The 24,599-nt window shown below is 54.7% G+C and overlaps 2 protein-coding genes across 2 annotated transcripts in view; one reads left to right on the top strand and one right to left on the bottom strand.

Moving 5' to 3' along the window:
* The window catches only part of LOC128566373 (glutamate dehydrogenase 1, mitochondrial-like), a 263,695-nt gene that overhangs the window by 124,921 nt on the left and 114,175 nt on the right, over positions 1-24,599 (top strand).
* The window catches only part of MAP2K3 (mitogen-activated protein kinase kinase 3), a 43,786-nt gene that overhangs the window by 2,461 nt on the left and 16,726 nt on the right, over positions 1-24,599 (bottom strand). The window contains exons 4-13 of the mRNA XM_053563247.1: positions 22,048-22,822; positions 11,882-11,948; positions 11,422-11,470; positions 10,416-10,529; positions 10,040-10,159; positions 8,911-9,027; positions 7,908-7,959; positions 6,702-6,829; positions 6,176-6,253; positions 452-591 (exon numbers count right to left, since the gene is read on the bottom strand). Coding sequence (XP_053419222.1) covers positions 452-591; positions 6,176-6,253; positions 6,702-6,829; positions 7,908-7,959; positions 8,911-9,027; positions 10,040-10,159; positions 10,416-10,529; positions 11,422-11,470; positions 11,882-11,948; positions 22,048-22,096 — 914 coding nt within the window. The 5' untranslated portion in view covers positions 22,097-22,822. The remainder of the gene's footprint in view (positions 1-451; positions 592-6,175; positions 6,254-6,701; positions 6,830-7,907; positions 7,960-8,910; positions 9,028-10,039; positions 10,160-10,415; positions 10,530-11,421; positions 11,471-11,881; positions 11,949-22,047; positions 22,823-24,599) is intronic.

Genomic DNA, 24,599 nt, shown 5'->3' with positions numbered 1-24,599 from the left:
CCACATGCCTTTTTCCTTTTTAGTAATTTATTTCTTGCTCTACATAAATGTGGCCAAAGAATGTGGTCTGTGTGACTTTGCCTTTTTCTTTATTTCCTTTGTAACCTCAAACACAATTTCTTATAGAAGCTTCCATGGGCATCCTTTAATTTGGTGCAAAGTTCTAGAAATAAAAGCAAATTATTTGTTACGTGTTTAAATCCTCCATACACTTTTTTTTTTTCTGGTCTACCTGACCTGTCCATTTTTGGAGGGAGAATATTAAAATCTCCCACCAAGATTAAAGTTTTGTCAAATTTTCCTCCTACACTGATTCTGCCTTCCATATTTTGATGCCACGTTGTTTAGAGTTTATTTGCTAAAGGAGAAGGGATGAGGCCTAGGAGGGAGCTGCAATATGGCCAGGGCAGGGAGAGGTGTTGACTGGGGCTTGGCAGCATAGGATACTCACCACTGTGCAGTGAAGTCCACAAACTCAGGGGAGAAACGGTCAGCTGGGAGCTGGGGGGATGGCTCTTCCACCACCTGCTTCAGCTGCTGGAATGGGGTCCCCCAGGACTCATAAGGGAACCGTAGAATGGCCATCTCAATCTGCAGTAGGGACAGTGGCAACAGTGGAGTGAGCATGCCCCCAGCCACGAAACAGACCCATACTCTGTACCTAGGAGCCAGGATGACGGGGAACCTGCCTGTCCTAGTGCCCAGAGCCAGTATGAGGCAGGGTCCACAGTAGCTGACCGCCTCGACACTTCATAGCAGACCAACAGTGGGAGCTGCTCTGACCACCATCAGGCTTCCAAACAACCTGAACTCAGAAGACTTTACAACAACCCAGGTTCCCACAGATCCGGAAATATCTAAGGAGTTAGCAACCAGGAGTTTGCACCTTCTGCAAAGTAGCAGTTGGCAAAGCAGCTCAATTAGAGAGGACTTCAGGTCCCTGGTCGTCATGAGCCAGCCCTCTCCCTAACATTCCCTGCACTTGAAAATGTGGTTTCTACAGAGGAGGTGAACAGGAACCATGTCTCCCACACACCTCTCCCCAAGGCTGTGGAAGAACAAGAGCCTGTGAGGCCTACTTCACCCTCCACTACAGCCCCATGCTCCACTGCTGCCTCTCCTCATCAATGTTTCCACACATGAATGGCAGACCCAGCTCTGTACCCAACCTGGGTTCAGAGCCTCAAGCCCTGCCTGCAGGGTGTGGGAAGCCACCATGGAAGACTAGCTTTTGATTTTGACTGCTGGATGGAAAAGACAAATCAAGTCAGCCCAGGCCCTGCTGGGGACAGCAGAGAATTCCAAGGTTCCGGCACAAGGCCTTCACTTCCAGGCCATAATCACCATAATGAGCTGAAGAGACCTCAGCCCAGACAAATGCCTCCTGTTGGTAAGTGGCACCCAAACAGGTCACTAATTACTGAGCTAAGAAAGTGCCTTCCCATTAGCCAATAGGTCCTAACAGCCAAGACACAAACTCGCCCACAGACGGAGACAAGCTCAGGCAGAGGTGTTCACAGGACAAAACTGACCAGCACAGTGCTTTCTCTCAGACCCCTCACTGACTCCAAATGCAGAAACAATGACCCCAAATGAGCTGCAAGACAAAGGCCAGCAGCCCCCAGAGTTTATGATTAGAAAAACAGAAAAACTTAAAAAATAAGAACAGCCTCTGGACACTGGGATGTGCCCTGTGGCATTATCTGTCATAGGAAGTAGAAGCAGCCTAAATATCCAGCACCAGCCACCAACCCCAGCACGAGCCCAGAGCCTCCCCAACATGACCCCACATATTCCAGCTAATTCTCATTGATGTCCTATGTCATGTGCAGTGTGTGGGAAGAAGCCAAGTGCCATGGACAGCTCCCCGTGGCACTCCACGAGAACAGGGGTAGCCAGAGCCCCTCTTGGAGGGACATGCTTGACCCTACTTCACCAGTCACTCCTCCAGGATGACCGAAGACTTGAGATGGAAAAAAAAATCAGAAGCAAGTGAAACATCCCACATCAGGTAAGTAGAAGATGATCATGGTAGAAGATGATTATGGAATCTTTGGAAGGTATGTCTATAAGCATTTATTAGAATTCAGAGAAATATGAATACCACGTAATGCTAAGTACAAAAGGCAAAATAAAACATATGTATATTTTTTAAAAAGAAGAAACACAAAAGTCTATAAGAAAATACATACTGCACTGGCAATGGGGAGAAGAGATGTGTCTACGTGGAACAACTGTGGTTATCTCCCTCAAACTTTGCCTCTGTATTTTTATGTTTGGTTTCCATTACTCCTGTAACTTGGCAGGGAGGACCTCACCTGCACTGTGGCAGTTTGCCTGCTGAATGGCCACTACCACCTTTCCCTGTGTGCACTTGCCAGTCCTCCTGTGACACAGGCCTTGACCTGGGTGGCCTCCTGACTTGCTCTGATACCGTGAGGCAGAAGCAAGGCTACGCCAGTTCCAGGGATATCATGCAAGGGGACTTCCCTTTTGGAAGCCAGCCACCATGAAAGAATTTCAACTACACTGACATTGCTATGCTATGAGGAAGGCCAGTGACCAGCCCAATGTGAGGAAGTCACACACAGAGGCCACAGAGAGGAGCCCCATGCTGGTACAGCCTTGTTGGACAGCCTAAACCAGGGCAGGTATGAGCCCAGCCAGTGCCAGGTGCAGCAGAAGATCCACCTGGCTGAACCCAGCCCAGGTGGTAGAAACATGGTAAGTAATGAGCCACTGTTGGTTTAAGTCACTAGGTTCTGAGACGCTTTGTTATGCAGTATTTGATAACTGAAATGTGCACTTAGTACACACCTGTCCTTGTTCTACCAGAGGTATCAGAAGGTCACGGGTCATAGTGGGTCCCAAATAATAATGATGGATGGACAGTTGGAAAGGATGCAGGGAGGGAGAGGGAGAAAGGCTGTGTGTCATGTGAGAGGTGGTCTCAAGAGAGGTCTCTAACATCCAACCAGCCCTATGTAGTTTATAAATGCAACAAGAATCCTCTCTATTTACTTGCTAACTCTTATCTGCAGGTATACTACTTGCCTTCACTCTAAACAGTCAGCTTCACTTCAAAAAGAAAAGGGTTAACTGAAAAATAACATGTTGGCTCAGCACCCGTAGCACAGTGGTTACAGCACCAGCCACGTACACCAAGGCCGCATGTTTGAACCCAGCCCAGGCCAGCTAAAAACAACAATGACAACTGCAACAAAAAATAGCTGGGCATTGTGATGGGCATCTATAGTCCCAGCTACTTGGGAGGCTGAGGCAAGAGAATCACTTAAGCTCAAGAGTTGGAGGTTGTTGTGAGCTGCGACCCATAGCACTCTACTGAGGGCAATATAGTGAGACTCTGTCTCAAAAAAAAAAAAAAGAAAAGAAAAAGAAAAATAACATTATTTTTGAAAGTATTGGTAGTATTGATATTGAAAGTATCACACCCAATCCTAGCTCTCTGACAAAATTATTTTATTTTTATTATTTCCCAGTCCTGGCCTACAATGGACAGTTAATAAAGTTACAATCATGTGATGATGATGATAACAGCAGTGTCAATAAAATCCAAAATACCTACATGGACCTCACCCTCCACCTCAACCCTCCCTCCAGCCATCTCTCATCTGGTCTGGACCCCCTGCCACATACCCCACATGGCCCCACCTCCTGCCCTACGTCTGCCAGGCTTCTCTGCCCTCAGACCCCTGCAGGGCCCCCTCCTCACAGCCAGTGAGCCTGCATCTGCAGCAGTGGCCCTTCCACCTGTCCCCAGAGCTACCCCCACCTGCCTGACTCTAATATATTTTGTCTTTGTTCCCATCAAAAAACTCCTAAAACCTTTTTGTCATAGGATAAAACTGACTGGCACAGCACTTTCTCTCAGACCCTTCACTGACTCCAAACGCAGAAACAATAACCCCAAATGAGCTGCAAGAGAAAGGCCAGCAGCTGCCAGAATTACCTGGGTGACAGGAATGTCTTTTATCATCCATGAAGGAACCCTTAAGACCCCTCAGAGCACATGCTAATGAGGTGACTTAGCCTCAGGCTCCCTCAGTAATCTCTAAGAGTTGGGGGAGCCTGCCACAGCTCTCCTTTAGATAGTTGTGCAGGTGGTGGGCCTGGGGAGGGCACAGAAGCCCCACAACCCCTACATCCACCACCACCACCACCCCCCCAGGCTTCCTTTAGCTCTTCCATTCAGCTATGCTGGAGTCACATCCTTTATGATAGACCAGTGAACACACGTGTTTTCCTGAGTTTTGTGAGCTGCTCTAGCAAATTATCAAACTTTAGGAGGGGGTCATGGGACCCCTAGTTAGACCCCATGGTTGGCCAGTATATAAGGGAGGTTCAGGACTTTCAACCAGCCTGTGACACTGGGAGGAGGCAGTCTTGTGGGACTGAGCCTCAAACCTGTGGGGTCCGTGGTAACTCCAGGTAACTCATCAGTGAAGGAAAGAATGGAATTGCAGGGCACTAAGTTGGGGTCTGGAGGACCTGAGAATCAGCTATTGGTGTTAGAAAAATCCCCTACACTCCTTCTCACCACATCTCCGACCGACTGATTTTGTCTGACTGCTTTGTCAGATAAAATCCACCAAATGGCCAAAGGGACTGGGCAAGGTAGGCATTCCCATGGGACAGCCTCTTCCCTGGGCAGGGAGGGCTCTGGTGGGGTGGGAGTGGGTCTAAAGCCCACTCAGGCCAGCCATGTCAACTGGACCAACACACAGTGTGGCCACTACTAAGGCCAGGGCCAAGTCTTTCTGCGTGCCCTTGTCCCCTGCACAACTTCCTGGTACAGGCTGGTGGGACACATCCTAGCAGTTTTCCTGTCCCTCCAATCCATTCTCCTCATGGTCTTCCTAAAATGGAAGCTCCAATTTAAAACATAAATAAATAAACAAGCCATAGACACAGGAGGGGTGGGGTCCTACCATATTGTTCTAGAGAGAATAAGAGGTCCTCGGGCCCATCCTACCACTTGGACTTCAGATGGGCCTGTCCTCACCCCACTGAGCCCCAGCCAGGGATGTTTCAGTCTACAAGGCCCAGGATTGAAAAGTCTCACCCACCCAATCCCACTACAACCAAGGAAATGAACCAGGACCCCAGAGGCAACACATTTATTGCAGTGAAAATTTTTTGGAAATATTTTTACCACTTTGCTTTTGAATTATTTGCATACCAGCAGCTCATTTTTTTTTTTTTTTTTTTGTAGAGACAGAGTCTCACTGTACCGCCCTCGGGTAGAGTGCCGTGGCATCACACGGCTCACAGCAACCTCTTAACTCTTGGGCTTACGCGATTCTCTTGCCTCAGCCTCCCGAGCAGCTGGGACCACAGGCGCCCGCCACAACGCCCGGCTATTTTTTGGTTGCAGTTTGGCCGGGTTTGGGTTTGAATCCGCCACCCTCGGCATATGGGGCTGGCGCCCTACTCACTGAGCCACAGGCGCCGCCCACCAGCAGCTCATTTAATTTGAGATTGGCTTTGACAAACACCAAGAGCTCTGGGAGAAAGTGCAATGGCGGACTTACCACAAAATGTGAAGAACTTTCAGGATGGGTAAATATAGCCTTTAGGAAGGAGATAATGTCACTTATGGACATTACCTTAATAGAAAATAATTTGTTTTTCAAGATGGGGATCTTGGGTCTTGCTATATATATTGCCCAGGCTGGAGTGCTGTGACTATCCACAGCTGAAACCATATAAATAGATGGTAAAGACAAGGCCTTGATCTGTCACCCATGCTAGAGCACAGTGGCATCCTTACTGCTCACTGTAACTCCAGCTCCCAGGCTCAAGTAATGCTCCTAGCTCAGCCTCCCAAGCAACTTGGACTGCCAGTGCCCCCCACCATACCTAAATAAGTTTCCTATTTTTTGTAAAGATAGCGTCTCACTAAGTTGCCCTGGCTGGTCTCTAACTTCTTGGCTGACGCAATTCGCCTGCCTCAGCCTCCCAAAGGTGTGAGCCACCATTCCAGGCCAATAGATGGTGATTTTTGATGGCACATTTTCTTCTTAGATTTTGAAGCTGAAACTTTTCTCTAGGATCTAAACTATTTGATGCCCCACCCCAAAAGCTCATGGCCCCTGGCATGGCCCTATCCAGCCCTACCCAACCAGCACAGGCTGGACCCAGCCCCAGGCAATACCATGGTGATGCCAAGACTCCAGACATCAGACTTGACATTGTAGCCCTTCTGGTTCAGCTCCGGATTGATTCTCTCAGGCTGCAAAAGGGATCAGAGTGGTATGAACACCCACTCCAGGGTGAAGGGCTTCACCTCCCCGCCCCAAAACTGACATCCTGCCTGCCACCTGACAGAGGAGGACACTGAGACAGGTAAGGGCCGAAGCAGACTTTGTGCCCAATGAAGGCCTAATCCTTGCCTCATGGCTACCCTTGCATCCCAAGGGCCCATCTTCCTAACAACAGGGCTGGAGTGGGGCCTACACAGACCTTGAGTCTCCTCCATGGGGGTTGTCCACAAAAGTATATCACTCTGTGGGCGGGTTAACCACAGGAGGTTGCATGGGCAGCCAGTCACCCCACTGCGGCAGGAAACAGTTGGGAAGAGGCCATGCCTGCACAGCTGGCCCACCCAGGTAGCTGGGGCTAGGCAGCTTCCTTTGGCCATGTCCTCTCCAGAGCTTGGGGAGGGTACAGGGAACACTCACAGCCATGTAAGGCTTGCAGCCGGCATCCATTGTCTTGGCCACGGAGTCTACCAAGTAGCCGCTGATGCCGAAGTCGCACATCTTCACGTGGCCCTCCTTGTTGATGAGGACGTTGGAGGGCTTCACATCTGCCAGACGGGAAATGTCTCTCAGCCTGTGCTGGTGCACCCCTAATGGAGGTGGCATCACACACCCCCTCTCTAAGCTGACACCCCTTCTCACACCGAGTGTGCAGGTACTACCTTGACCCCAAAGAGTAGACAAGAGAACTGACGTTTCGGAGGTACTGTGCCAGCCAGCAGCCACCCAGCTGGGGGCACGGCAGGACACACCTGGCCCTGCCACCAAGGGAGCATTGCCTGTGGTCACCATCTCACTCCAGGCCCAAGGGCTAGCAAGGGCACAACTTGTCTGGGTCATGGGGGGTCCCACAGGCAGGTGGCAGTGTCAGTTAAGCAGGGAGGTAGGATCTGCGTGTAGGGACATGGAGCCTCCCCAAAAATTTGCATTGGGAAGCAAGCCTCACAGGGAACCCCCACAAGAGTGCTTATACACACACACACAGCACCCACATGCTCTCCACGGGGTCATGGATAAGGATGGGAACATGCAGAAGAAGGGACAGAAGGTTCCATGCCAACTGCCAACCACGGTGACCTGATGGGGCTGGGATGGGCACAGAGCGGTCAAGGGGGCCAGCCTAACTCATTTTTGGAAAAGAAGTAGGCCCAGAAAAGTAGACTGGTACTCAGTAGGGAAGAGGAGCCCAGAGACACATGCCAAGCAAGAGGCTGGATAAGACTGGCCCAACATGGGGACAGCAGACTATCAGCTGCCTCCAGGTGAGGGGGCAGGAACCCAAGAGAATGTTCTAGGCTAGGGCAAGGAAGGTGTCTTGTGTCCTGACAAGAAGCTAGTTACAAGGCCATACACTTTATCAGGTTCGCCTCCTGGTGAGCGACTACACATGTCACTACTTGTACACTGTACATCAAAACAGGACCGGCCAATCCTTCCCAGGACAGAGGGCAGCCCAGGCCCTGCTCCCAGCACTAGCAAACACAGGGGAGGTGGCTATGGAGACGGGTGGAAAGTGACCTGGACCCTATGAGGACATCACAAGCACTCTGCCCAAAGAGCCCCTTCCAACTGGCAGGGCCCCATCCTGCAGGGGTGGTGGGGTGGTGGTGGTGACAGGACACTGACCTCTGTGAATCACCGACAGCTTGCTATGCAGGTGCTCCAGTGCCCGCACTATCTGGTAAGGAGAGAGAGATGGGACTGTTGTTACTCCTGGCCATATCAACCATGACAGAGCAGAAAGACCTCTGCTCCCGCCACACACTCCTAGCCCCTCTGCACCCCCACCTACTATCTTGGTGTAGACATATTGGCCTCCTGCCTCTTCTCAGCCTTCCACACCAACCCTTCCTGGGTAAAACCCAGCCTTTTGGCAGCTGCTCAGGAAGACTTAACAGGGAGCCCAAGACATGTTATGTTTTAAATGTTTCCAGGCCGGGCGTGGTGGCTCACGCCTATAATCCTAGCACTCTGGGAGGCCAAGGCAGGTGGACTGCCTGAGTTCAAGGGTTCGAGACCAGCCTGAGCCAGAGTGAGACCTTGTCTCTAAAAAATAGCTGGGCATTGTGGCAGGCACCTGTAGGCCCAGCTACTTGGGAAGCTGAGGCAAGAGAATTCCTTGAGCCCAAGAGCTTGAGGTTGCTGTGAGCTGTGACGTCACAGCACTCTACTGAGGGGGACAAAGTGAGACTCTGTCCCAAAAAACAAAATGTTTCCTGACACAGTCAGGATTGAGAACCACTCCATCACTGCTTCCACTGCCCTTTCTCCTTTGGCTGCTGGGATGCTCAAGCCCAGTGTTATAGTCCTTCTCTAATTAGAGTCAAAAAGTAAATAGTTAGAGTGAAAAATTAAACATTATGGTTGCTAATCTTTCCCCCAATGTAGCTTATACTCTGTAAGCTGCCCCCTTTTAGTACAAGGCCATACTAAACACTAAGTCCCTTTTAAAAATGGCCTGGAACTAGAGAAGTGCACTCAAAGGCCTGGAGATTTGGACTTGAGGTATGGGCTTGAGTCTCCTTGGCAGGAAGGCTCTGGCCTCGTGGGGTGAGGGGCTTCTGTACCAAACCAGGCTCTGCGCCTGCTGTGTAGACAGTGCCTCTGGCTCCACACTGGAACCACTTACAGACACAGCAATCTCTCCCAGAATGTCCTCTGGAATTGTCATGTTTTTATCCAGCACCTTCCGGTAGAATTTGTCCAGGGATGTGTCCATGAGCTCCATGCAGATCCACACGTCTCCCTACAAGGACACCCAGAGCTCTGTCAGGCCTCCTCCACATGGCTACATGGCCTCCTGATGTAGCACCAGCCCCGGCCATGTGCCCACTGGGTTCTAGCTCCTCTGCCTGCCTGCTTCCCTCTCCACTCTGACCCTGCCACACTCCCAGACCATGTGGCAGCCTCACGCCCCTAACTCTGCAGCTCCAAGGAGGAAAGACAAACACGGAAGCCTGGTTGTGCTCCTGTACTGGGCCTTCAGGTGCACACAAGCCAGCGCCACCTGCTCCCTCCTCCACAGCAAACACCTGGGATACTCCTGCTGGGGAGGCAGGATTAAGGGTCCCCCAGACCTCTGTAATGTAGAGGGTGCTCAATGAGCAAAGCTGGGTCAGGGGGTCCTGACCTCACCCAGCACGAGACTCAGATGCCCAAGGATCCTAAGGGGCAGGTCACCAGCATGAGCCCCTCACATCCAGACCACCACCTGACCACTCTGCTCAGCCCACACAGCCCTTCCCATTGCCAGCCCAGCTCAGAGGAAGGCAGTTCCATCCTTCTAGCTCTCAATTCTTGTCACACCCCAGATCCCACCCTCCCCAAAGGCCCAGAATCCGACACAGAATCTCCCACTTCCACCACCACCTCCGCTCAGACCTCCTACCCTCTTGGGTAGCTGCCAGGGGACAGAAGATCATGTGGGCAGAATGGAGCACAGAGCTAGCTGAACATTAGGCCCCCAGCTACATCACTTCGCCTCATCACCTTTAGGATGCGTATGAAACTGCCGGCTCCACTTCACAGGCAGGGGATTAAGGCCCAGAGCAGGGCAGTAATAGCCAGGAGGCAGGGAGCTATGGTCTGGCCGGGCCCATACTCCCTGGAGCCCGGCTATGCTGCCCTTGTCTCACTCCCTCATTTCCCCAACATGCAGCACACAGAAGGAGGCTAAGTGACAGTGAGCTGCTGGCCGGCAGATGGATTGAGGGGAGCTCCCAGGCCACCAGCCCCACCCAGCCCCTGCCAGGCCTCACCTCTCGGAAGAGGGCCCCGTAGAAGGTGACGGTGTAGAAGCAGTCAACTGTACGCATGTTGATGTCCAGATCCATGAGCAGCCGCTTCTGCTCCTGTGAATTCACGGTGGCCCGGATCCGCTGCAGGGAAGGGCTATAGTTCAGGGGCCACTACGGCACCCTTCGCTGTGACATGAGTGCCAGGAGCTCCAGAGCCACAACCTGGCCTGCCCTAAAAAGCTTGGCCTCGCTACCTGTCACGGAAAGACAGGGCCCCCTGGCAGGAAGTTAACCTGCAGGCTCAGTCCTGTACCTCCTCCAGACAGCCCTCCCAGCTGCCTCCAGACCCTAGGTGCTCCCTGGCAAGACAAGGTGGGGCAGAGAAGGCCCTGCTTACCTTCACGGCCATGATGGTGCCACTTTGGGCGTGCCGCACCTTCTCCACCACTCCATAGGCTCCCCGGCCCAGTTCCGAGATGGTCACTAGGTCATCAGCCTCCACCTCAAAGTTCTTGGAGAAAAGGAAACAGGGATAGTCAGTGGCTGCCAAGCCAGAAAGAAGCCAGTCCTCAGCCCTAGTCCAGTGGAGACAGCTGGGTCAGCAGAAAGAAAAGAGGACAAAGTTGGTCAGATCTGGCTTCAAATCTCTTACCAGCCGCTCCCTGCTATGTGACTCTGTGCAAATTATTTAACCTCCTTGAGCCTCACACTGCCCTCTATAAAGCGGGCCCAGCACTAGCACCTAAAGGCTGCTGTGAGGTGGGTATGAGACAGCCTGTGGAATGCCCCCCAAGTGGTTAGAGGGTATCGTCTACCTAGGCTCTGGGTTTCAGGGCCTAGAACAGCTAGAACAAAGCCACGTCGTGCCCTCACAGGGTTTCCCTCTGCTGGGAGAGACACAGAGAAGAAATAAAATGACCAGGACAGCAGGTGGTGGGAATGAGGAAGGGACGTGTGCCTAGGAGGGAACCGCCTTGAGGCCGGGCATTGGGAGTGAGAATCTCTGCCCAGAGTGCCTCGGGATGCCCCAAGCCAGGATTCCAGATGACACAGAAAGTGTGTGTGAAACCCACAGCCCCAGGTGCTGGCCCTGAGGGTCTCCGCAGGTGCAGGAGAGTGTGCATTCAACGCACTGTCCCACAGGGGCCACAGGTGCAGGGCCCACAGCCCGTCAGGTCAGAAACCTCTGGTCTGAGCTCACCATGGCCCTGTGAGGCAGGCTCATTGGCCTTTCTAGACAGGAGGGTCCGAGAATGGGCAACCCAGAGCCACTTGGTCAGTAACACGAGGCTTGAGGCTCTTCTAGAGCTCCACCCTGACTGCAGCCAGTCGCCTCCCCATGACGGCCCTGTGGGGTCACCTCATCCCATCCCAGACAAAATAAGAGGATAGCTGGCACCTACTCTGTCTCCGATGGTGATGAAGGTCCGGGAATCCAGGTTCCGGGGGGGTCTGTGGAGGAACAGACCTGTGAGCCTCAGAGAGAACCAAACCCTTCCTCCACCTCCGAACCCCCCTGCAGAGCAGCTGGGCCTGCATGGACACAGGTGCATCTTGGCCCAGAAGCAGGCCCATGTCACCAGATGCCAGGCATCTACTGTGAGCCAGGTAAAGCCCTACTGCTGGGTGGCCATGGGCAGAGCCTCCAAAGCAGGGATGGGCAGGCACACAGCGGGCGGGCAATGCTTGCATGCCCCATGGGCCACCACCCAGCCTGGCTCCCAGAGGGTGCTACTCAGGACAGGACAAAGGGCAGAGTAGGCCAGCTCTACCTTCCTCTTGCTCCCTTGCTGCCTCTCCCACCCCCCATCATTCAGGGAACTTCTCCAGGCTGCGCTGGGGGAGAAACTGAGGCATACTCACGTGGGGTTGGGTGCAGGTGACTTGGACACACAGGATATTCGTAAGTCCTTCTTCCTCTTGGATTTTCCTAAAACAGAGAGAAGGCAAGGAGTCAGGACAATCCCCCGTTAGTCCATGTCCTCTGGGTTCCCCCTAGGCTGGACAAAGCCGGAGACAGATAAGACTTAGGCTCTCATCTCCAAGAGGCCCCCAGTCTCTGGCCTGAGGGTTAGTATGTTCAGTGTCATGAGGCGGCCATGGCCTCTGTGTCCAGCCCAGGCCAAAGCATCAGGAGGAGGAGGGGACCAGGGCTGAGAGTCCATTGTCCCTGCAGGAAGCAGCCTCCGGCACAGAGAAGCCTGAAGGACAAAGAGGAACTGATCTGCTCCCAAAACAGCACTGCCCCCACACCTGGGAAGCCCAAGCCCCACCCACCCTCTGCTAGCTCTCACCCTTAAGCCACCTGACCCCTCTGCATGCCTGTGCCTGTCTGGGGCAGGCGTGACTGGGTCATTTCACAGATGGGTCAGGGATGTCTCTGCTGGCCTAGGTCACACTGTGTGGGGTCGGAAGCAGAACCAGCTCTAGGTGGCGAGGCTTCCGGGCCCTGCCTTCCTCTCCCCCATACAAGTCCTGCTCCCTAAGTTTCTGCTGCAGGCTGGAATGTGCCTCCCAAATTCCTGAGATGAAATTTAGCCCTGTGACCTCAGAATGCAATCTGATTTGGAGATAGGAGCTTTATAGGGTATTTAAAGTAGGGGGGGGCTCTAATCCAGGGTGACTGGTATCCTTATAAAAGAAGAAACTGTGATGCAGAGACTTGCAGAGAGGGAAGAGGAGGTGAAGAGACACAGGGAGAAGATTCCACGTATAGGCCAGGGGAAGGCCTGGAGAAGACCTTTCCGCCCAGCCCTCAGGAGGAGCCGAGTGGGACAGTGACTCCACTGCTGGGGCCCAGCCTGGTGGTAGTGTGCTGCTGGTCTCTGCCCCCACCTGCTGCACTGAGCCTGGCAGGGTGCCTGAGACAGATAAGTTCCATCCAGGTCCCAGCTTTGTGGCCCATCCCTTCTCTGAGCATCCATGTTCTCCTCTGTTACTATGCAGTCTGTTACTAACCACCTTGAATAGCTGGATGCTTGCAGCAATGTGGTAGAGGGATCTGGCTGGGTCTTGGGGTCATCATGCACAGCCTGGCCCAGGCTTTCCCCCACCCAGTGCCCCAGGCACTGGTATATGCCACAGGCCCCTTCTCACACAGGGCAGGCAAGCCCTGCCCCCAGCCTCAGCTCCCCCACCTGCACGACAGGGGAATTGACCCCAAAAGTAAGGCATGAAGCCTGGGGTCCAGGACAGGGTGGGCAAATTCCTTCCTTCCACAGCCCTGCCTGCTCCAGAGGGCCCTACTGCCCCACTGCTCCAGATCAGAAAACTGAGGCCCAAAAACAAACAGTGGGAGCCAAGGCCCACAGAGAGTAGGAAGCAGGGCTAGGACGTGAACCCAGGCCTGCTGCTCCCATGGCCCAGGTGCTTTATGGGAAGTGTAGGATGGACGGCACCCTGATCTGTGAAGGGGGGTACCTGGGAGCCCCACCTCTCAAGAAAGGGGAGAGTAGGTCCACAGCCCCACTGTGGAACAGAGAAGGCAGAGCCAGGACCAGAGGCTGGATCCTTGGAGCCTGGTCTCACTCAACCCTGCAAGTTGGACACATCTCAGTACTTCCCTGGGCCTCAGTTTCCCCATCTGTGAAGTGTCCCCCATAGCTGCCTGCCTAGCCAACAGGGTGAGAAGAGGCCTGGCGAGGGCCTGTGTGTGCTGTGGCATGTACCACCACACGCACCTACCTCACTCGTAGCCGGGGGACTGGCTGTACTCTTGATGAGTCTTTTTATTACCAGAATATAAAATATTTTATGTCACAAATTGAAACAGTGTGAAGTGCTGAGGCCTTGCCCTCAGCCTCTGCAGGCCAGCCCCTTCCTGCTGGCCCCCTCACCTTCCTCTGGCTCCAACCTGCCATCTAGCTCATGTCCTAGGATTTGGGGACATGGGATGCATCCCTTCACCATCACCAGGCCTCAGTTTCCCCTCTGCCACAGGTACTTCTGTGACTGTGCTGGGCATCACATCATTTTCTCTGGCCCTGGGAAGCAGGTGGCCTGGCCTCCACATCCACCTGCTTGTTGGGGACACCAGGCCTGTGTCAGGAGGGACTCAGGCTCTGTGGGGCAGCTACGCCAGCTGTCGGAGGAAGTGGGTGAGGCCACCAGGGAGACTGCCCAGAAACAGGCCTCAGGCTGCCAGTGCTGTCACTTTTGCTGCAGACATCAGGACTCAGCCCAGATGGCCAAGCAGCCCAGGGATGCCCAGGTGCAGCCTGCCCATTGCCACAATAAACAGAGGCTCCCGGCCACCATAGGCAACCCACAACAAGCCTCCCCACTCCAGGCCTGCTCCAGCTTCACGGCAGCCCGCAGGCAAGGAATGAAGAAACTGAGGCTGACAGGAATCCAGCTACTGACTCGGAGAGGTGCCCTGGACAGGGACACAGCTCCCAGCAGGCCCAGTGGCCCTGAGCCTATCTCCCTCCACTCCCCTCACCACTCCTTGAGTGAGCCTCCTCCCCACTCCAGGGCCTCTGCACATGCCGTCCCCTCTGCCCAGAACACTCTTCCCTGTTGGGACCGGCCCTGCCTTTTCTGTCCAGAGGCCCCTTGTGACTGGCTCTCCCTGCAGCCCGTGGCCCATCCTAGGACCGAGGAGCTGCAGTTGCCACCTCAGAGGCGAGCAGCAAGACGCCAACTGCCTGGGATGCCATTTCCTGCTTGCAGCAATGTGGGCAGGGGGTGCTCATCCTGGTGCTCGTCTTCAGGCAGTGACCTAAGCCCTAGCCTCTTGGCTTCTGGCCTCAAGTGTGAAATGGGGATAACAGCCCGTCCCCACCCCCAGAGTTATCAGTGCCATACCTCAGCGGTGCCTGACACTGGGACTAGACTGGGATTAGACAGGCTGCCTGGAGCCTGAAGCTCCGGAGATAAGGCCAAGTCCCTGTCCCAGATGCCCCTGGCTGTGGCTCCGCCTGGGAAGGATTTTCAGGGAAGTATCTGCTGCATCAGGCAGGCTGGGGGACAAATGACTCACAGAGGTCAGGCAGTGAGTGTCTGGAGGGGTGAATGTGAAGGCAGGTCAGTCTGGCTTGGCTGTCCAAACACTAACACAGACACCATGAGGGCAGGGCCAACCAGCCGGGGCCTGGGGACATTCAGACGGGCCTATGCTGCCCTCTCAGGGCTGCCCACAAAGGGTGGGGATTGACACCATGGCCCACCAGTTCTGGGCTGACAAAGGGAGCCCCACACTGCACTTCCCCTCAGTGGCATCACGTGGCCTCTGAGGACAAAGCAAGGCCTGCTCCTAGTTCCTGTCCCACTCCAGCTGCTGTCCCTTCTCCAGGAGAAGGCCTGCCCCCTCGGAGGAGGAACCGTGTACCACCATGAGCATACTCCATGGGGCAAGGGCCCTCCGTGGGGCGAGCACCTGCCATGGAGTGAGGTCCCACTCAGGTTTCTGGGGCCATGGGAGGGGAGGGCCCGTGAGTGACCCTCAGGCCTTCCAGAGCCTCAGGAGAGTGAGGCTATCCTCATGCCTGGCTGGTGAGGCCCGCAGGAAGTTGGCCAGACCCGTCAGGCCCCCCGCTGTACCGGCAGGCCCACGCTACTGCCGGTGCCCAGCAGGTGCCAGTTCTGTCTTCAGCTTATCATCAGCACTGTTATTACTAGTGCACAGTCTTACAGAGTGGGGGTCCATGGGAGAGGAACCTTGGGGGGATTCCTGGTGATTGATACACAGCATGCAGCTCAGATCCAGGCTCAGCACTACCCAGGCTCACTGCTTCTCACCCTCAGCAGTAGCCCTTCCTTCAGCGATACTGAGGCTGGAGAGGTCACACAGGATCAGGACAGAGCTGGACCTGTATTGCAATCCCTGAGAGGTTGGTCAGCAAGAGACCACACCACTTGGGGTATGCCCCAAGCCATCCAGGATATGGTGGCTTGTGCCAGCAGCAGAAGGCTATGGGTCGACCAGAGCCTAGGTCAAGTTACAGACACAAAAGGACAAGGGGGCAGGGGATAGTCTCTAGCCTCAGGCCCACAGCTGTGCCAGGCCCGGCTCCTGTGTGTGCTTAAGAGCCTCTGACCACCAGTACCAGCAGTCCTCCCCACCAGCAGTCCTCCCCGCCAGCAGAGTGGCGCTCCTGGGCTCCCTTCTTGCCTCCTGATCACAGCTCTGCTGACATCAAAGGCCCTTTGCAGCCCTGCCCCAAGAAGCCTGGGCTGCCACTTCACACCCATTGGCACATGCAAACCTTGAGACAAGCCTTTGGAGCTAGTGGCCTTACAGAGTCAGCCCTGTCGGTACAGTCATACAGACTGAGCCCTACACAACCGGGGCGGGTGGGTGCAGGCACTTAACTACAGCAGCAACAAACATCACACACCCTGGCTCGGCGCCGGTAGCTCAGTGAGTAGGGCACTGGCCACATGCACCAAAGGTGGTGGGTTCAAGCCTGACCCGGGCCTGCTAAACAACAATGACAACTACAACCAAAAAATAGCCAGGTGTTGTGGCTGGCACCTATAGTCCCAGCTACTCGGGAGGCTAAAGCAAGAGAATCACTTACGCCTAGGAGTTGGAAATTGCTATGAGCTGTGATGCCATAGCACTCTACTATGTCTCAAGCGAAAATAAAAAAAAAATCACACGCCCTACACTTCACACTTCCATGCATTAACACAGTGAATCTCTTGACAACCCTACAGAGTAAGTTCTAGTACCACTCCACCACGCAGGTGAAGAGACTGAGGCCACACAGTTTGAGTGGAGGAGACGGGCCTAAACCACGCACCAGGGCTGCCATGTGGACCATGATGTGGACGCTGGCCTAGAGATTCTGCAGGACAGTGAGCTAAAGATACCACCATATCCATCAAAGCTCAACTTTTAAAAACAACAATAAAACAAGAAATGGCTAATAAAATGTTAGGGTAGTTGTTGAGGGAGAAAAGGCAATACAACCTCAGGGGGCTCAAGGCCCCAGTAATGTTTGATTTCTGCACCACTTCTATTTTTCAAAATATAGAGAGAGGTACATTCTACATATCCTTGTGGTGTCTGTGGACATATTTACAATTTTTTTAAAAAAGAAGGGGGACAGAAGCCCCACCTGCCAGGACAGGATTGGCCAGGAGGTGTCAGCCAGAGACAGGCCTGGCCATGGGCCCAGATGGCAGAGAGTGGAGCCTAGGACAAGAGATTGCCAGGCTAGAGGCAGCCGGACCCATCCTCCCCAGAGAAGCCAGTACTGTCTCCACTCAACCATGACCCCTAGAGTGGAACCCCCAAGGCAGGAAGATTGTGACAGGGACAGGGGGCAGGGTAGGGAAGCCTGGTGATGCTCTCTAGAGTCAGATGCAGCCCAGCCTGGTGTCTGTGAGCTGCAGAGGGGCCCAGAAAGCTGCTGCTGTCTCTGCCCAGCCCTGTCTGGACTTCACACCCTATCTTCTTCATGCCAAGAGTGGCCATGTGGGGTTCCCAGGACCACTCCTGGCAACATCTATAGAGGCAGCTAGGCAAGCAGGCCTGACTTAAGTAGGCAACACTGGGAGGCACAGCCCCAGGGCCTGGGTGGCCCTTCTCCCTCTGGGTAGTGGGTATGGCTATCTACCATGGCATGGCACACTCTACACTACTCCCAGGTCCTTCCTCCAGGCCCCTCCTGAGACACCATCCCGAAGGCCCTGTGTATATTAATCTTGCCCTGCCTGCATCCAGCTGCTCCTCTCACCTCAACCCCAACACCCACTGACACCCGTGACTTAGGCCTAAGCCCCAGAACCATGGCCCCAGGCCCTCCTCCTGCTCCCCCAAAGAGCTCCCCACATCCCCATGGCCAGTGCCCTGCCGGGCACTGAGAAGGTTCTCCTCGATGAAGGACTGGCCCAGGAGGCCGGCCTTGACTCCCTGTCAGGCTCTGTGCCCAAGCTGCAGGGCAGGGCAGACCATTTCTCCACTCACCCTCCCCAGAAAGGCCGAGGAGGTGATGGGAAGCCCCTAGCTTCTGTTTGGGGACCAGTTGGGTAAGGAGTTCTAATGCCTGATAAATTCTGGTCAGTATTAAAGGACCCTACAGCCTCACATCACAAAGCCTGTAAGTGCAGGTCCTGTTTGCCCACCTAACAATAGCCACAACCATAATAATAAAATAATAAAAGATGTCATTCCTATAACAAATATTATCTCTGATCTTTACCACTCTACGGGAGGGATGTTTACTCCCACATATAGAAAAGGAGACTGAGGGTCAGGGAGAGCATGTGACTTGCCCAGGTAAAGAAGCCCTGGAGTCAGGATTTGAGCCCAGGCCCATCCCACCAGAGCCTGGGCTCCACCCTAACTTCCTGCCTTGCCAAGGTAGGTTCTTTGTGGGTAGAGGGACAAACACCTGACATTTTGCAAGTACAGAATGAGGCTGCCTGCATCCAGACAGACAGGGTCCCCATTCCCATTCTGCAGGTGAGGAAACTGAAGCTTCTAAGCAGAGCCGAGTCCAAGGGATTGAAATCATTTACAGAGTGCAAAGAATGAACTAGACACAACTTGTCTGATGTCACATCATAACAGCAACTGACCCAGCTACTCAGAAGGCTGAGGCAGGAGGATCACTTGAGCCCAGGAGAGGAGTATGAAGTCACATTGAGCTTTGATGATGCCACTGCACTGTAGCTAAGGGGCAAAAACAAACAAACAAATGGAACGGAGCTAAGATTTGAACCCAGGCAGGCAGGCTGCAGAGCCTAAGCACTAAACCCCAGCACATCACTGACTTCCAGAAGCCCAGGCCAGTACCACCCAGGCTGACCTTGCACTGTCACTGCTCCATGCCCTCCAAGTCCCCAGCTGCACATCTGAGGTTGAGGAGTCCCCTGGGCCAGGGTGGTAAACAGCCACCACCACCTGTTCCTGCTCCGTGAGCAAGAGGAAGCAGAGCTCTTTGCCCAACAGAGCAAGTTCCTGGGCAGGGTGCAGAAAGCCAGGAGAGCCTTCCCAGAGGGGTCCCAGCCCAGCATGAGGTCCAGGAAGGGTCCACCTTGAGTGCCCCAGCTCAAGGCCAGGTGCTGGCTGCAGTAGCCCTGCCTCCCACAGGCATCGCCCCTTTAAGCTGCAGGCAGCCGGCTGGCATGCCCAGTGGGTGAGTCAGCACCCAGTGCCCGCTGACTCACCTGCCGGAAGCCTCCACTGTCCCAGTCCCCTCTTCACACAGGCCAACTGAGAACTTTGCTCCCTTCGGGCCCTGGGCCACGGGTTGGCTGATAGAGAGTTTCCTGTGCGTCATGCCAGGGGTGGGGGAAGTCCCCGAGGTACCACCCTCCGGTCTTTCCAACAGCCACAGGTTAGGGGGGTAAGTAGCCACAGCAGGCAGCGCCAGGACAGGACATTGCTCCCTACAGCCTCAGTGTCCCCCCCAGGAGCCATCAAACCACTCTAAGCTATATGGAGCTTAACCATGAAATGCCTCCAAGCATTGCACTCCTGGGGCAGAAGGGGCAGGGACCACGAGGACACATGCAGCTTGTAGACCCAGACCATGCTGATCATATGTGCCCCTGCCCTTGGCCTCTGACCCCAACCAGAGATGGCATGTGGGTGGGAAGGCTGGTAGGAACCAGCAGGTACATAAGCCTGGCCCCTCATGCACACACAGAGAACTTCCTAGGACAGGACAGGGCACCTGCTGCAAGGCAGGAGCTCAAAGGTAAAGCTCCCTTAAGGTCAAGTGCCAGCCACTCCCTGCTTTGTTCAAATTCCATTGAGAAGGTGAAGAGCTCAATACTGGGGGCCCAGTGCCCAGGATAGAGAGGCACAGGGTGAGGATTCCCACCTTTGGATTCAGACTCGCTACTCCTCCTGTCTGACCCCAGTTTTGCATCTGTCAAATGGGTCACACTGCAGTGAGTATGCAATGTGCCAACTGTAAAGGGCTGTACACACGAGGCCTCAGTTCATCCTCTAGGTCCGACACAGCATGATGGCTGGGGTAGAAGAGCATCCCACCAGTGCAGCTCAAGCATCTTGCACAGGAGTGGAACACAGGGGAGCACTGGGGAGACCGCAGTGCAGACACAGTCCTGGGTGGAACCCCAGCTCCAGGTTCACACAAGGCACTTAATGCCTCTGAGCCTCAGTTTCCCCAGCTGTAAATGGAGCTATTAGGAATAAATAAGAGAATGCATGGCATGTGGGAAGAAGCTTAAGTGGGAGCTCTTAGAAATTTTGATGAGGGGCATTGTGGCTCCCTTACCACATCCTTCCCCAGACCCAAAAGAGGTACAGGGCCCTTGGGGAGGCCATTGACCTACCCAACCCATTTAACATCATCTGGGACCTGGTATAAGCCGGAAGTTCATTTCAGCCCTCTCTGAAGAAAGGCCCAGAGAGGACAAAACCAGGCCTCAAGAACCCGCTGTGCTTTCCTGCCACATCCACAAACCCCCTCCCTTTACAAGTCTACAGCTGGAGCTTTTATCTTGATGAGGCATTCCCTGCCTGGAGAGCTGAAATACCTCCAAAACCAAACATTGCTTCTAACCCCTTTCCCAAGCTCTCCAGAGTGGAGAAGAGTCTGATTGCCAGTTCCCAAGCTCCATGAGGTCTGTGCAGCTCATGTCCCTCCCCAGCCACCTCCCCCAGCGAGTGCCTCCTGAGTTACTCACAGTGGTTGGGCAATGGTCAGGGATCCGGCCTCCCACTTATGTAAGACATAATTACCCTGCCCACCCAGCTCCAGCTGCCTGTCACTGCAGCTGCCAGCAGCAGGGGCCAGAAAGGATCCATGCCCTCCCCAAGCCCCCACAAGGGCTCCTAGTGCCTGCACATTTCCAGAGAAGGAAGGGGCTGTTCCCACTCACACTGCAGCCACAGTCCCAACAGAGGCAGGCCCTGACCCTGCACTGCAGAGACCTTTCCAACAAGAAAAATGGTAACAATAACAGGATGTGTAGGGACCCCCTTTCTGAGCACCTAGCGTCAGGTGCCCACCACCTCACCCACACTCGCTTAAAGCTCTTTAGTATTCCGTCTCATGTCACACCCTCAATGTCCAGAGAAGTAGGTATGATTACTCCCATTTCACAGGTAAGGAAACTGAGACGCAGAGACCACAAACATCAAGGGGATGCCAGGGTGAGGCAGCAGCAGGTTGAGAGAACCAGGAGGCAGCCCATTCATTACAGCAATGTCCAGTTTAGAAATCTCTCACACAACTCAGACTCTGACACACCAAAACATCCTTTCCTCTTCCTGAAAAAAAAAAAAAAAAAAAAAATCCCCCTACTGCTCTCCAAGTTTCAGCCCCCCCCCCCACGCCCGCATGACAAATCCTGCTGCCGCTCCACCACCTCACAAAAATTTCCAGGAAGACCAATTACTTGGGGAACCTTGCACAGCCAGCACCCTGACCTGGCAGCCAGCCCAGGTCCCAGACAGCAGGGACAGGCCTGGGAGCAATGAGCCCTGAAGACACTGAGGCACAAGATGGGCTGAGCGCCCCAAGTGCACAGAAAAGCTTATCACCCAAGACAAGGAGGAGCCAGAGAGAGGGAGCTGAGTATCAGAGAGGGGTGAGAGGCCAAGGGGCGGGGGTGCGGGGGTGCGGGGGACGACAAGGCTGCAGGACAGGGTGCAGGCCAGCCAGGGAAAGAGCAATGTAAGGCCTACAAGAATGGAAAGAGCTGGGAGAGAGGACAAGGAGTTGTGAAGTGGAGGGTAGCCAGGGCACCTGCATAGGAGTACAACGAGGTCCCCAACATAAGTACCTCTGGGGCCCAGGACCCAGGCGGGGATCAGGAGTGAGTTCCCGTCCAGACTGCAGCCTTAAGGCCTAAATGAGGTCAGAGCGAGCTTTCTGACCTGGGGCGGGCTGGGCAGCCTGGGTCCAGCCTGAGAGATCCCGGGCCTGGGTATAGTCCCCAGGCCTAATCTACGGGACGCGAACAGGGAGAGGTTCTGGAATCCGGCGTTGCTGCTCAGGTCCGCGACAGGATGGGGTGGGACCACACAGAGGTCAGGGCTCGCGACCCGTACCAGGACTAAACGCGGGGGTCAGGCCAAGGTTCCGGCCGGGCGCGCCTACCTTTGGGCTGGGGCATGCCGGCGGGCTGGCTCGAGGCAGGGGACTCCATGCTGCAGACAGGTCAGGGGCAGAGGGGGGGGAACTAATCTAGAGGACGGCGGGCACCACCGGGGCCAAGCGCGTTCATGGCTGCGGGCAGACGGCCTGGGCGCAGAGACCAGGCAAAGAGCGGCGGCGACAGCAACTGGGACGTACACACGACGGGCGGCGCCGGAGCCGAACTGAGCACCGCCGCGGGGGCCCGGGCTGTACTGCGCGGACGCAGGCCACGCCCCCGCACGCCGATTGGCCCGCCCGTCTCCAGGGCCCGTCCCTTGCCTATTAGACGCCGGACTGGGCCTGCCTGTCAAACACAAGTCTCACCCTCAGTTAGCCCAGAATGCGGCCCCGCCCGCAGTCTATCAAGTCCGCCCCTTTCTGCTAGGGCCAGGTCCCTCTAGCTGCCTGTCTACACTCAAGCCCCGCTCAGCTCAGTTGCGCGTCAGGCAGTAGGCCCCGCCCCGCGCGCCCGCAGACCCGCCGCCCCAGTGGGTGCGCAGCGTGGGCTTGTCTCCGGTGCGTCATCTGGTAAAGTCCCGCAGAGGTCGCAGGTGGCCCCGCTGTGGCCCGGCCCTGCGGGGAGGCCGAGTACCGCGGCGGGGTTAAAAGTGCGCCCCTGAGGTGGGACCGGGTACAGGTCCGACTCGACAGCTTTGTAGTGGGTGGCGTCGGGCACGTCGGTGATGCTGCGAGCCTCAGTTTCCGCCTTGGTGAAGAGCGGCGATGACAGACAGCCCTGCAATGAGGACAGGTCGGGCGTTAGCGGACGCTGGTAAGAGTGTGTTGACTGAATGTTGCACAGGGCCCAGGACTGTGCCCGTGAGCTCATATTTAGGGCACCTACCGGACCAGGGTTCTGATTCCGGTGAACTTGGCGGCGTCTGGTAACAAGTCAGTACAAGTAGCTTTCATGGTGGAGCGTTACCGCCCCAGTCCTACACCAGGGGAAACGGTCTCAGGGGAGTGAGGTGGCATCCCGATGCATTATTCCCTCCAGCAAGCCCAAGACCCCATCTTCGCTCTTTCCTGGGCCTTGGTTCTGGCCTCTCCTTGGTTCCTCAGTCTGCTCATCTGCATAATGGCTAGAGGAGCAAGTGTTCTCTCCGCTCCCACGTGGAGCCTTGAGAGATTTCAGGAACCGGGAACCTCTGACAAATCTAGTTCTGGGATCAGGTGACCCTGGGTGGAAAGCCAAGGCTTGTGAGGACAGGAAGTGCCTGGCAGAGATCAAGAGGTCAGCCCTCTCCTCCAGGCAATGAGTGTGTGCCCTGTCGGGGCCCTCACGTGAAGGAAGCAGATTATAGTAATTGCTAGAAACACCTGGAGCAGGGGGCTGACCTTTGCTTACTAGTGTGTCAGATGGGGATGATCCCCACAGGTCCCACCCACATAGCGAGGTGGGGGGGCCTGATAAGATGAGAGGAAAACCTTGTAATTATCATTATTCTCTTCCTGGCTCTGTTGCTCACCCTTTTCCAGGCAGTGGAATGGAAAATCATGAGTTTCAGGGTCAGACAGGTATGGGTTCAAGTATCAACTCTGCCACTTACTAGCTGGACAACCTTGGAGAATTCTCAGAATAGCTCTGTGCCTCAGTTTACTCACCTAGCCAATGGGGACAGTGAGGCCTCTGTGTTTCATAAGCTTAGGCTTATAAACACCATAGACCACCTCCATCCCACTTGTACCACCCACCCCTGAGCTGCACTTATCCATCTGTAAAATGGGTACCCAGCAGCAGTGACCTCTCCATAAGAACCACAGGCCTGGTCCAGCAGGCTTTCTGCCCACTCTGCACATCAGTATGCTCCAGGGTGTTAGTGCTGTCCCTTGAATATGCCAGGGGAGGTCCTGCCTTAGGGCATTCACCCTCACTGCTCCTTCTGCCTGGAACTCTGCCTGGAACACCCCCCTCATCTCCCTGCCAAGCTTGCTCGTGCTGTTTCCTTTTCATGCCTCAGACCTCTGCCTAAATGAATTCCCTTAAGAGGCCTTCCCTATCACAGCCCCTAAACAGCCTTACTTCCCAGCACAATGCTTATGCCACCCAGGCCCTTGTCACTGTTTTTAGCACAGCTCTCTATCCCTCATCCTCCCTGAATCCTGCGCATCTCTTTCCTGCTGCATTCCCAATGCATAACCCAGAATCAGGCACACAGTGGGTGCCTAATAAATGTCTGAGGCATGAACAAGGAAGGAGGAAAGCATGCACGAGACACAGGTGAAGTGCATCTAGCCCTGTGCCAGCCCCCTAGGCAGCCAGATGACTCAGCCAGGCCCTCTTAGAGGAGGAATTTATGGGTTAGTCAGGGAACCCGATAAACAGCCCAAGAATCCACACGCCATGTGCTGCTATAAATAGATGCATGAGCAAGAGTCTCAGGAGGGTGCTGGACTCCACCTGGGTAGGTCAGGGAAGGCTACTCAGAGGCAATGACATTGAGACTGGGCCTTTGAGGACCAGTAGCAGCTTGCCAGGCAGAGAAACAAAAAAAGCATCCTTGAAAAGGAAG

This window comes from Nycticebus coucang, chromosome 15, assembly GCF_027406575.1.
Source record: "Nycticebus coucang isolate mNycCou1 chromosome 15, mNycCou1.pri, whole genome shotgun sequence".
Classification (NCBI taxonomy): Eukaryota; Metazoa; Chordata; class Mammalia; order Primates; family Lorisidae; genus Nycticebus; species Nycticebus coucang.
This window is presented reverse-complemented; position numbering and strand designations above follow the sequence as displayed.